Source organism: Hippocampus bargibanti, linkage group LG01, assembly GCF_051943395.1.
Source record: "Hippocampus bargibanti isolate YZ-2025 linkage group LG01, ASM5194339v1, whole genome shotgun sequence".
Lineage (NCBI taxonomy): Eukaryota > Metazoa > Chordata > Actinopteri > Syngnathiformes > Syngnathidae > Hippocampus > Hippocampus bargibanti.
Window position 1 is genome coordinate 15,042,954 of NC_142734.1, and position 13,274 is coordinate 15,056,227.

The window sequence follows — 13,274 nt, forward strand, 5'->3', positions numbered from 1 at the left end:
TTTTCACAAAAGAATGGTTGGGTGAATGTGATTATGACCCGGTTGGGTTCAGTACCTCTAACAAGGTTAAGAATTACTGGCACGTTACTACAGAAACATAGTGACTGGAAGAGTCACAAAAGGACATGGAAGTGGATATAATTGGAACACTTCATCGATCAAACACCTGCTGTGAATGTTGCCACCAAATTGAAATGTAAAGGAAATTGTGCATTTAATGTTTGTCCTGATCTTTCATCCTGGGGGTGAATATATCTAACTTAGCGTATTGTGACAGTGAAATATGTATCACTTGTCATTGGTGGAATTAGACACACTGTTGTCCAACGATCAGTCGACAATATTGTCATCTTTGTATTGCAATGGACTGGATTGGTAGGACATACTGTAAAGTTTGAAATACACATTAATGACAGGCACCATGCATTATGACAGTTGCACATCCTAAATATGACACCAATGTATTTATATTCATGCCATCAATGTTGTCACCTGGCCTCGAAGGGCCCCACTGACCTGGTTGACCTGGACATTGGACACTTGTGGCGCACAAATGGACGAATGACTGGGGGAGTTCGGGAGTGATTTGCAGGGGCCTATGGACAACTGCTGCTTCTTCCGAGTGGCAACGATCTTCTGGGCAACTGCGATACAAAAACATCATTGCTCATCTTAGATACAGTACAGCAATGATACGGTACAATGCAAATGCACGACCTGGGAGGTAACAATTTATCACATCGGAGCTCAAAAACTTAAAGGGGGTCAATCTCCGAAACAAAGACTTGCAGATGGAAATATTGATCATCCTTCTACCATTGACAAAAACAGAGGTTGAACATGTTAAACATGGACGCTGGCACAAGCTTGCTTCCAAAGAGATGAAAGTTAAGACTTCGCCGAATGTCTCTGAGATCCAATAAACAGGCAACTCGATTGTTTTAATTGAACTCATTAAAGTTGGTTGAAGAAGAGCCCATCGTAAACATTTACCTCCCGGTGATACGGGGTGGGCCAAGGGCAGCCGCCGAGAGAACACTGAGAGAAGGGTAGCGTCGGCGCCAAACAAGTTTCACTTGAGATTCTGACTTGTGTTTGACACAAAATGAGCAAAATGCACTCGGTAATGTTTCGCAATTCTGAGCTGTCGTCAAGCCATCTCTTCAATTATGATTGATAACAAAGACAGAGAACACGAAATTGTTGACAAAAATGTTTCATGACAAAGGAGGTGTTGAAATTCACTTCATTGTTTAATTAGTTTGTTAACACTTTGGTAGGTGGAAATTAAATAATTTTTAAATTTTTAAAAACTTATTTGATTGCAATGACAGCATGGGGGTACTGTGTCAGTTCAGACTTTTTCTTTTGAGGCCTTGCGTCTTCCCGCAGTCCTCCAAATATTTGTTATGTGGATGTTCGTATAGATCTGTGCTCTCATATGAGTGCATGTGTTAAGAATAGTTTTTATAAGGATACGCTAAATATTTAAACCTCACATGTCATTTAATTAACAATTCATCTTTCTCCATCAATCACTTTAACACTTTGTGTGAGAGGCGAACACTTGCTTCAACATCAATGCTCTTATTAGATTAATTGCAGAATGGCACATAAAGACAGAGATGGTGATGTAGAGCTGAGTAGAGCTGAGATGCTGAGTCTAAATATTCATTGCAAAGCTGTCGTTTGGGCAATATCACAAAAATAATGCGCATGTGGGACCAGTTATGTTTAAAAGTACCAACTACCTCATAATAAACAATAAATCAGAACTGTTTCATCAAAAGTATAGCAATCTTTTGTGAAGTTTTGTAAATAGGCAAGCGTCTATCAGGTGGGAAGCTCCATGAAGACAGAGTTGGCAAAGATGGTACTCAATCGCATTCATTCCCAAATCCGCACTAAAGAAAATTTGGCTTCAATTATATGAAGCAAAGATTCAAACGAACAAACACCGATCTGCCTTATGGTTAGGGGGAAGGTAAGGGGTTAATCATTCAGGAATATTACTTTTGTGATGGAGCCGTTTGGATTGTGTTTGTCTACTTCAAGTTGAACAAAGAGATTATACAATTAAAAAACAAGGTGTAAACTTGACAGGTTTTTTTGTTTTCACGGTCTACTTCTCCCATGAGCACAAATCTAGCCTGCAGGTGAACTGAACATGTGCATGTGTTGCACTGAATGAACCATAGAGAGTGCTCATCTTAGCTTGTTAGAGAGTGTGAACGATGTGCTCGGCTTCCACACTCTGACAGATGAGAAAGAAGCCACAGACTGACTGTGTGTGTGTGTGTGTGTGTGTGTGTGTGTGTGTGTGTGTGTGTGTGTGTGTGTGTGTGTGTGTGTGTGTGTGTGCGTGCGTGTGTGTGTGCGTGCGTGTGTGTGTGTGCGCCTGTGTGCATTTGGGGCTCATGTCGCCATAATTAGTCTAATTAAATTAGCACACTGATGGACGAGGACCACAGCTACCCCCTTCTTCCCTCACACAGAGGTCATTTCTCCCAACTGGACGAGACTTCACTTCTCATTACTTGTCTAATGCGCGCATGCATGTGCTCATGGGTCACACGTCTTGAACTAAAACAAACAAAGACATTCGGTGCTCATTCAAGACCAATTTGAGAAATGAAAACAAATATCTCAAAAAAAAATACACCTTCCCTACATAGAAGTTTCCACGGTAACAAGACCACCAAATGCTGTCCCTCATTCAATATGGTGATTTGCAACTTCCAGAGACATGTACATAAATGCAGAAGATATGAGGGGCGAGCAATTGTTGTCCCCAGTGGTTTATATTATGCTCTGTCTAAACAGGATACGAGAAAAATGCATGTTATACACGTATTCACAAAGAGTCATTTTCTAGTATTTGTCGGTGGACAGGATTTTTCCCTCCTTTCTGTAAAACTTTTTTTTTCACATTCTCAACTTCTTCTTTTCCATTCGGCTTTTCCCTTCAAGGGGTCGCCACAACAAATCAGTGTCCTCCATCTTTAGAGGTTTGATCAGCATGTTTGTTTTGGCCAAGCTTTTACGCCGGATGCCCTTCCTGACACAACCCTCTGTATTTATCCGGGCTTGGGACCGGCACAAGAAGACTTATGTCCCTTTGTGGCAACAGAACAAGCAACTCACTCAGTCAAAGGCTCCCAAACACAAAGTTAAAATAATGATACAGTTGTAGGTTCTGTTTCTGTTTCTCTTTGGTTTAAGACAGTGCTTCTGAATTATTTTGTGTCATGACCCCGACTTAGAAAGAAGAAAACATCACGTGCCAAAATCAGTCAAAATTGTTTGACTGACCATAGACAGTAAAGTCTCGTTATATCGATATTCAAGGGAGTCCAAAAAAATATCGATATAACCGGGACTATCGATATATCCGACCCTGTTTGCATGTAATTTTCTCCGTGCGTGCATAGAAATAGTATCGATATAACCGGGACTATCGATATATCCGATATCGATATAATGAGACTTTACTGTAATACTATTTTTTTTTTTACATAAAATCAATAAAAAAAGATTGCAGTCAAAAAAAAGAATGCACTGATCACCAACATTAACTCAGGAGGCCAATACTAAACAAAAACTTTAACATGCAAAACAAAAATATATAAAATTATTTGTAATGACTTTTTTTTTTTAATCAAAAATGATGTCTGGATTAATGGCTATGAGTAGCATTCACAAAGCGGGATGATTGTTAGCAATAGTCGGCACGTTTTTGCTGAAAAAAATACAAAAAAATCAAGCAGGTAATCAGCATGATTGGGGCGTAGTGTCTTTAAGTGATGCCTTAATTTATTTGACTTCATGCGTTCCATTGCCAACATTTTTAGACACAGTAAGCACACCGGTCTTCCTTGTTTATCATCTTGGTCAGTGAAGCGTGACGTACAGTACTACCTTCATCATATTTCCTTATCATAGCTTTCAGGAGACTTGTTTCTTTACCTCTCTGTCTCTTTTAGTCTGTCTAACGGTTGCCTGCGCACTCTGCCAATGAGAGCACCACTGCCCCCTAACATCAAGGAGGTGCAACTGCACCTTATATGAGAAATAAATAAAAAAAAATCACAATAAAAAAAACATGTTCCGAATGTCAAACGCCCAACTCCCCTGTGTTTGGGGATATTTAAGAGGCACTTTTTATTAACAGAAGCAACTTGATGGTTTTCTAACAACACAAATGTAGATGAAGCTACAATAATATCGTGAAAAACTCATCATTGTCCTCCTTTGTTCAAACTCAGCAAGTCAACAAACACCATCTTCAACTCGGGAAAACAAACCAACACGCACCAGGCTAGACATACTCTTGGAAGCATAAAGCAAACTGTAACTTCCTTGTGTATGTATACACACCATAGGTTTAGTGAGGATTGTTTGACATCTCATATGGACGCTGTGCATCTGGACCATGGAATAGTAGCCATGTCTGGACCTTGAGAACTGTGGGCGTGTCTGTCCTTTAATTCATCTGTGTTTTATGAAACCTCCCAGGGAAGGCACTCTTCTGCAGTGCCCCCTCCCTGCCTTGCTCCCCTCGCTATGATAAAACTTAATTGCTGTTCGGTTAGAGCTAAATAGCTGAGCGGGTCAATTTCCCCCCTAATTGACGGGCGATTAAGAGTTGGCTAATGTGCAGCAAGGGAATGTGACCTTCCCAGAAGACTGGACTCTGCAATCATGGTTCTCACCATCCTGGAAGACGCGCTCCACATTGAGGCCGTAGGTGGCACAGGTTTCGTAGTAGGTGCAACGCTTCAGGTCATTAGACAGTTTTCTGGCTCGACTATCGTCAATCACCCTTGGGTTTGATGAGCTGATTGCATCTGAGGAAAACAACTTCTATAAATCAGTGAACGAATCCAAACTAAATTCACAAACACACAGACACACTCTCACAGACACACACACACACACACACAGCAAAAATATTGTGCGCCAAAATGTATATATAATTTGTTGAACATATACGGAACACGTTGCACATCTTGGCAGTTGGTGCCATCTGCTGGCTTGCTGTGAAAGTGAACGCAGAGACAACGACACTTCCCAAACACTGACGGCAAACTGTACACGACGTTCTTTACAAAATGTGACTAAACATTGTGATTTTCTTTCCAAGAATGACTACCATCCGAATTCCTTAATGTAATAAAAAAAAGTTCATATCCTAATACATACATACATGTTAAGTTTCAGAAACCATAAATCGGGAGATTTTCGTACATGAGACTCTGTGGTGCGTGTTAAAATAATGTGAGCGTTACAAAAGTGTAAATCAGAAGTAAATACAACCAAAAATGCCTTCATTGTTCATTTATACATTTTATTAGTATGTATAAAAATGTATTGTTTTTTTACATTTTATTTTGTTTCACCTTGCAAATGAACTGTCAAAAATGAACTGACAAAGTGATTATTGTGGTCAAAATTGGGAGTCTCGACCAAATCATGAGACTTAACTAGTGTGTCCTAATGTAAAATAAGTCTTCCGTTTAAAAAAAACTATTATTCATTTTAAAAACTATTATTCATTTCAAATACTACAATTCATTAAGTATACATTTAAATGTGTTTTTCCTTTGGACAATTGATTTGATATCTGAATTAACTCAGTTACGAGCTTGATCAGGGAACTACTTTATCTGGTGGCGTCAACACTGTACATGTACTTTTATGTTCCACCACTTTACATGTGACGATATGAACTGTCCACTAGATGGCAACAGTATATTAAAAAAACGCAAGACGCGTTTGTGTTTGTATGTGTGTGTGTGTGTGTGTTGCGGGGCAGGGCGGGGTCAGACCTTGGGTGCCAACTAAGACCAGTGGCAAGTCCGCAGCGTTCCTGTAGTTGGCAAGGCGGTTAAAGTAGTGATAAACTGTCTGAAAGCTGTTCTCATCCTCCAAACTGAAGACAAAGATGACTGCGTCCACCCACAAAGCGAACTGTGGACAGCAATAAGCCATTGGTTACACAACATCACATCATGTACAGATCACACAAAAAGACCCCATCTTGATATGGTCATGTACCATACATTTAATACTAACCTGTGCTTCTGGGGGCCCCCCTTCATCCCTGATGAGCAGCAAATGACTCTGCCCATCAACCACCATCTCCTTCTTAAAGCGACCACCTAAAGAAGGCATTGCTCGCATCAGATGAAGTGGCTAGCCAACTGGACTATTTGGAATGATACTATTGGAGGGATGACATTGGGTGTTGACAACCTCTAACTGGGAGATGTTGAGCGTTGCAAAACGCTCTTATGTTGATGGGAGAACATGAGTTCTGATTCATAGCGCTAAGACGTTAAAAAGTAAGGAAGGATTACTATCAACGATAGATGATTGGTTATTATGAAAAGAGAGCATACATGAGCAAACTAAGATGAAGGTTGTATCAGCCAGGCAAATTCAGCTTGGGGTTCAGCATTTTCATGTTTCTTCCTGAGATAGTTGGCATTTCAGAACCAATTATGCTGTTTAATTGAATCCAAGCTGTCTTTGGCAGGCTGCTGCAGCCATCTGGGCGTGATGGACATGAGAGGAAGGTGAAGAAGAGGATAGTTACCTGCATCCACGTCAGCTAGTATACCGAGAAGCAAGTAGAAGAGAGTGGAGAAAACACACACACATGCACACATACATACACAGGCGTGTGCGTACCACACGCACACGCACACACACACACACACACACACACACACACGCACGCACGCACGCACACACGCACACACACACACACACACACACACACACACACACACACACACACACACACACACACACACACACACACACACACACACGCGAAGGGTGAAGAGAGCAAATCTTTGGCCTTAATACCACCGTTACGCTGGCAAGCAAGAGATCACAGCCAAGTGCTTTGGACGTATGCATTCAAATGCAAACTCCTGAATTGTCATTAGATGCCTTTTAACACTGACGGATGACGCGTTTCTATTTGTGTGCAGTGAATTTATAAACACGTGATTGCTTTGATGTGCAACTTGTTTGCATACATTTAGTGGTTCAAGAGCCTTAATCAGCTGCATGCTCTGCTTTGGCTGGGAGAATGCCTCTGTGTCTGAGTGTTCGTGAACACACCCCAGGCCAAGCCACGGCCGCTTTGCCGGCTGTGCAGCCTCAGAATAGTTCTGGTTAGCGGCTTTGTGGCGCTGTGGTTACTGTGCTGTTCCAAAGCCACCGTCTCAGCTCTGAATCAGTCGGCATGGGAATCAAGACGACGGCATATTTTTAGGATCCAGGAATTTCAAAACAACACAGAAACTTATTTTGGCCTGCAGCAGTCAGTCACTGTTTAAACCAGCACTCTCACCCATAAGAATATTAAACACTTTTAACAGAGCTCACACTGAAAGTAAGGAGCAACCAAATAAATTGGGTAGTAGATGTTCCTCTCCTTGCTATCAAGACCTGTTGGGGCACATGAACGCTTTCTTTGTGTGCCCCAACAGGTCTTGCGGTAGTGAATATTTTTAATTGGATCACTAGTTACAGTATATTTCTGCAATGTTATACAAGGTAAAGTAGTCAAATACAAAAACTACTAAAGATGTGAAAAGACAGGGAGGTGAAAATTATGTGCTTGTCTTTTTTTCTCCTTGTGGAGTAGTATGAGGGGAACTTGAATTGGCGGTCAGAAACAGGAAATTTGACACAAAAATATACACATGCTTAGGAATGCCTTTGATGCAAAACAAAACAAAAAAATAATAACGGGAAGGCTTGTCAAATGTGGATATCCAATCGCCTAAAGGTAAATACTACTAAACAAATAAAACTCAGAATAGTACCTCGACTTAGATGCAACCCAACTTCTGAGTTGTGAGATAAAAAGCATCACACACCAAAGATTTCTTTAAAAAAAAAAAGGGGCATCGCACCCCTTTCAAGCTGGTTACTGCCAGTCGGCACATGGTTCGGTCACAGAACAAATTAAACACACACGTCAATGTTGCACAGTAAAGCCTGTTAAATGACATTATTGCTTCCTTTTGTTATTATTAGCATCGACACCCAAGAGGAAAATGTTCCATGGCTTGATGAAAAGTCCTTCTCTTTGGTTATTTTTGAACCTTTAAGGTGAACACGCCATGTTCCTGCAAAAGATTCTAATTCCCAGGGTAAGTTTCTGCAGTATAAAAGAGCCTTACCTTACTGAGCGTATCTTACAAAGGTTCCACCACATAGAGCTATATTTTACGTTTTAAGACTCGCACTGAATATTCAGGAAGTCTTGTTTTAGAGTTGATGACGATGCCTGACGTGACGTCACGTCAGGAACGCCCCAGACCGAGAAAGCGGCACACAATGCATTTTGGGTACTTTGTTTGGTCTGAAAACATCGTGTTGATCCGTGTTGATCCGTGTTGATGGCGAAATTCGAAGGAAAAACACACAACGCGATGGTGAATCATTGTGTGTCGCACCAACACTACCAATTGCGGTAACACCATAAAAGTGGACACAAATTCTCAGCAGACAAATCAACCAATTTCCGACAGAGCTTGTGCGCCATCTTGTGCATTTTCTGGGAGCGACATTGGAGTCCAGACAGCTCAAATTGATAGAGAAGGACTTCTTTAATCGATTGCAAACATTGATGCTATTCCTCTTGTGGGACGAATAAAGGTTTTCTGATTCTTTTCTGATTCTGATTCAGAACTATTTGAATCATATCCATAACTGGATGAGTAACAAGAAAGCATCTTCTCCGAATCTGAACTCTCTGAAGCCATTGTTTTGTGTCTGGAGTATCCTGGCGTGAGGTCACGAACAAGGGGGCGGGACCTTCTGAAACTCGCCATTTCCGAGGTCATTTCGAAGCAGTTTTGGGACACTTTAAGTTTTTTATTTGTGTTTTGCATTTGACTAAAAATATCAGCCAGCATGCTTTGGGTAATTTAGATGCTATAAAACGTGTTTCTGATGTCAGTTATGAAACAAAAAAATGGTGTCGGTTGTCCTTTAAAGCAGAGGTCCCCAACTCCCGGGTCGCGGACCGGTCCTGGTCCGTAGGTCATTTGATACCGGGCCGCGCAGAAAAAATAAATAATTGATATAATTTCTGTTTTATTTATTATCTGAGTCCGAACTATGTTTTATTTTTTTAAATGAAAAGTCACCGCTTGCAACGCATTTCCGGGTCGCAAAGCTTACTTGTGCGACATATTCAACCTGCTCAATGAACTCAATCTGTCACTTCAGGGGAAAATAACAACTGTCTACAAGTTGGCTGATAAAGTAGCTGCATTTAAAGACAAACTGGATTTGTGGGGACGGCGCGTGAATAGCAGTGTATTTGACATGTTTCAAACATTGGCGGGGTTTTTGGAGGAGATTGAGCGTGAGCCTTCATTCCCCCAACTGATGCACGAGCACCTGTCTTTGCTTTTAATAAGAGTTCGAGCGCAACTTCCCAGCCACAAAAGACCCACAAACTGCCAGGGAATGGATCCACAATCCATTTGTCGACAAACCAGGTGAATCCAGCATGCCTATGCAAGAGGAAGAACAACTGCTGGAGTTCGCAAATGATGGCAGACTTAAAAGTATGTTTGAGACAACAACTCTGTCGGTGTTCTGGATTAAAGTGATGGCAGAATACCCCGTGATCGCCACAACAGCACTGAAAACCCTGTTGCCGTCCATTTCCGACATCTTATTTGTGTGAAGCTGGGTTTTCTGCAGTGACAGCAACCAAAACAAAACTATGGAGTAGACTGGACATAAGCAAGACACTTTGGGTGTCATTGTCTCGCATTATCCCTCGATGGGACCGTCTCGTTGCAGAGAAACAAGCTCAGGGGTCCCACCGATTCAGTTGTAGTGAGTTGTATTTTTCATGCGCTTTGTACTTGTTTTTGTGATGTATCTTGAAGGCACGTTTAAACATTACCATGGTGACCATAGAGCGTTCAGGGGCAGAGACGCTGTTACATATGTTGTTGTTGGCGCGATGTTACCAGGACTCTGCTAATAAAGTTGACGTTTATTATTATACAGTAAAGTCTCGTTATATCAATATTCAAGGGAGTCCGAAAAAATATCGATATAACCGGGACTATCGATATATCCGACCCTGTTTGCGTGTAATTTTCCCCGTGCGTGCATAGAAATAGCATCGATATAACCGGGACTATCGATATATCCGATATCGATATAACGAGACTTTACTGTATTTAAAAGAAAAAGAAAAAAAACAGTCTCCATGCCTGTCGTATCATTTTATTTTGTTGTATTTATCCGCCGGCCCGTGAAAATATTGTCTGACATTAAACCGGTCCGTGTGCGCAAAAAAGGTTGGGGACCACTGCTTTCAAGGACAACTGAGGCCTCTGTTGTGTCCATAATTTGTAAAATGACTTCAAATGACTTCTACTGAGCGTATTTGACAAAGATTCCACCGCATATACAGTAAAGTCTCGTTATATCGATATCGGTTATATCGATAGTACTGCTTATTACGATACTATTTCTATGAACGCCAGGAGAAAATTTACATGCCGCAGGATCGGATATATCGCTAGTCCGGTTATATCGATATTTTTTCCGACTCCCGAGAATATCGATATAACGAGACTTTACTGTAGCTATATTTTACGTTTTAAGACTCGCGCTGAATATTCAGGAAGTCTTGTTTTTGAGTTGGTGACGATACCTACCGTGACGTCACGGTAGGTCTTGTCACTGACCGAGAAAGCGACACACAATGCATTTTGGGTACTTTGTTTGGTCTGAAAACTTCGTGCTGATCCGTGTTGATGGCTAAATTAGAAGGAAAACATATGAATAACGCGATGGTGAATCATTGTGTGTTGCACCAAGACTACTATTTGATATGAGCTGACACAAATTCCCAGCAGACAAATCAGCCCATTTCCAACGGAGCTTGGGTGCCATCTTGTGCACTTTCTGGGATGCTACATTTCATTCCAGATGCCTCAAAATGACACAGAATGACTTATTTAATCGATTGCAAACATTTATGATTTCCTCTTCAGAACTATTTAAATCATATTCATAACTGGATGAGTAACAAGAAAGCATCCGAATCTAAAGCTTGCTTTGATTCTCAAGCAAGGCAAGACGTCTTGATGTGATGTCACAAACAAGGGGGCGGGACCTTCTGAAACTGGCCATTTCCGGGTTCATTTTGAAGTAGTTTCTGGACACTTCAAGTGTTTTTTATTGGTGTCTTTTATTTGACTAAATATATTAGCCTACGTGTTTTGGGTATTTTAGATGCGTTTTCTGATGTCAGTTAGGAAACAAAAAAAATTGTGTTGGTTGTCCTTTAAATAACCCTTCAATTGCCAATGTCTAAATAGATGTCCGTCATATAGCAAACAAAATAAAACAAAACAAGGGAAAACACAAATTCTTCCTCTCCCACTGCATGGAAACACTTGGCTTACTCATCCCCCTAATCACCTTTCTACGCTATCATTGACTTTAGAGAAGACAAAACAAAACATTAACAGCTCGTTTTTCCTGTTAGCGCACATGTGGTGAGGCATGAAACAGGCATATAACCAGCTGCTCTGTATGACAACCAACTGACAAATTTCACAACGGATGAGTAAGTGGAGTTGTCGACTATTTTCCTCCCCTTAACGTATTCACCGCTGATGATATGGAACTATATCAATAGCATACGGCAGCGTCGGCAATGACAGATTCAATGGTGTGTGATCGACCCCCCCAAAAAATATTTTAGTAGCTGTGGCTCTCCACATTATAACATAGGAGAGTTGCAAAGAAAGCAGTTCAAGAGGCCAGCAGTTTCACTCTAAAAAAGTTCCAGTTTTTGAGTGTTTCGGTCCAAAAAGAAACTTTTTACAAGAACTCTTCCATGGACAAAAACAATTCTCAGTGAAGACTCCCTCACGATTTAATGCAACATTATTTGCATGATTATTGATTTTGGTGCTTCTCTTTTCGCATGCAGCCAGTTTTGGACAAATACTTTCTCATTCAAGCATTGAATTGTGCAAATAACTGATATAAAGATTTAGTATGAGCTCAGACTCAAATAGTTTCACTGGAACACATGTGTTGTAATTTCATTAAAACTGTTGCTAAATCTATTTGTAGCATGAAGCTAATTATTTTAAAAACCATCAATCAACCATGCCACATTTAAAGCAGCAGGATTGTATGTGGAAGGAAAAAAGGAACAGCTTAAATTTGGCATATTATGGAAGTTGTTGGCTGTTTATTACCTTCAGGTGACTCCTCTTGGACGTACGTTCCCGTCAAGTACCTGTGGACCAATGCTGACTTGCCGCTGGCCAGGTTTCCCACAATGCCCTGTTGGGAGAATGCATCTTGTAAATTAAGAGGAAACAGTTTGGATGCAGCAGATTGCCGTAATGTCCAGGAACTCACCACTTTCAGTTCTGGCACAGAACGACTTAGAGTCCACTCCTGGCTGTTCACAAATGCATCTGGGTGAAGAACAAAAAGACATTTGCATTGCATTTTCAATCTTTTATTTTTAATTGTTAATTAACAAGCCAACAGAACAACACCATCAATGAAGCATAAGTGGATAAAATTCATTGAAGTTTGGCTTGTAATAAGAAACGTAAATATAATGAAGATGCATACCATCACACCATCACCATAACTAAACCAAGCAGATTCAAAGCAACAAGAGTTGAATATCTTCACTTTCCAGCCATTAAGACCACAAATCTATTACGTGCACTGTGCATTCATTCCTCCATGACGTGCATTTTTGGACGATCTACAGTCTCCACTGTTTGAAACAGAGAGGGCTCTTTTCATTTCAGAAGTTGAATGGGACTTTGTTTGTATTTTTGGATGGGGTGTATTTTGGTTCATATTTTAAAAGGCTGGGTCAGGGGATGACCACTGTACAACTCATTTTCTGTGATTCAAAGGAAAAAATAGATTGCTACATAAAAAAAATTAAACGTCTGCTTAGAAATACATCTTTAGATTTTTTTTGTTTTTAATTTAAGTTTTGCATCCATTGGTGTCAAAACAAAGTGCTTATATTTCCGCTTCAATATGACAGTTTTCCAACAATTCTTCTCCTTGGCCTTTGGTGAAAATCTATTGCAAATGTTCTACCCCTTTTGAATTCTGGCAAGGCATCGATGCATGAGCATTAAGTAGGCCAGTAGGCCACACCCCTTTAGACCTTCTCACTAATTTATCAGATGCAATCTGCGACAGAGCCAATGTGCTAAAAG

General features: G+C 40.6%; 1 protein-coding gene across 4 annotated transcripts in view; it reads right to left on the reverse strand.

Moving 5' to 3' along the window:
- Positions 1-13,274, reverse strand: part of agap1 (ArfGAP with GTPase domain, ankyrin repeat and PH domain 1) — an 86,716-nt gene that overhangs the window by 49,584 nt on the left and 23,858 nt on the right. For 2 of the 4 annotated variants that reach the window (XM_088998797.1, XM_088998780.1), the window contains 7 exons: positions 12,442-12,500; positions 12,276-12,363; positions 6,599-6,613; positions 6,076-6,161; positions 5,829-5,970; positions 4,713-4,847; positions 517-644 (listed from right to left, as the gene is read on the reverse strand). In XM_088998797.1, the coding sequence (XP_088854923.1) occupies positions 517-644; positions 4,713-4,847; positions 5,829-5,970; positions 6,076-6,161; positions 6,599-6,613; positions 12,276-12,363; positions 12,442-12,500 (653 nt within the window). The remainder of the gene's footprint in view (positions 1-516; positions 645-4,712; positions 4,848-5,828; positions 5,971-6,075; positions 6,162-6,598; positions 6,614-12,275; positions 12,364-12,441; positions 12,501-13,274) is intronic. The other 2 variants (XM_088998807.1, XM_088998789.1) reach the window with 1 other exon arrangement.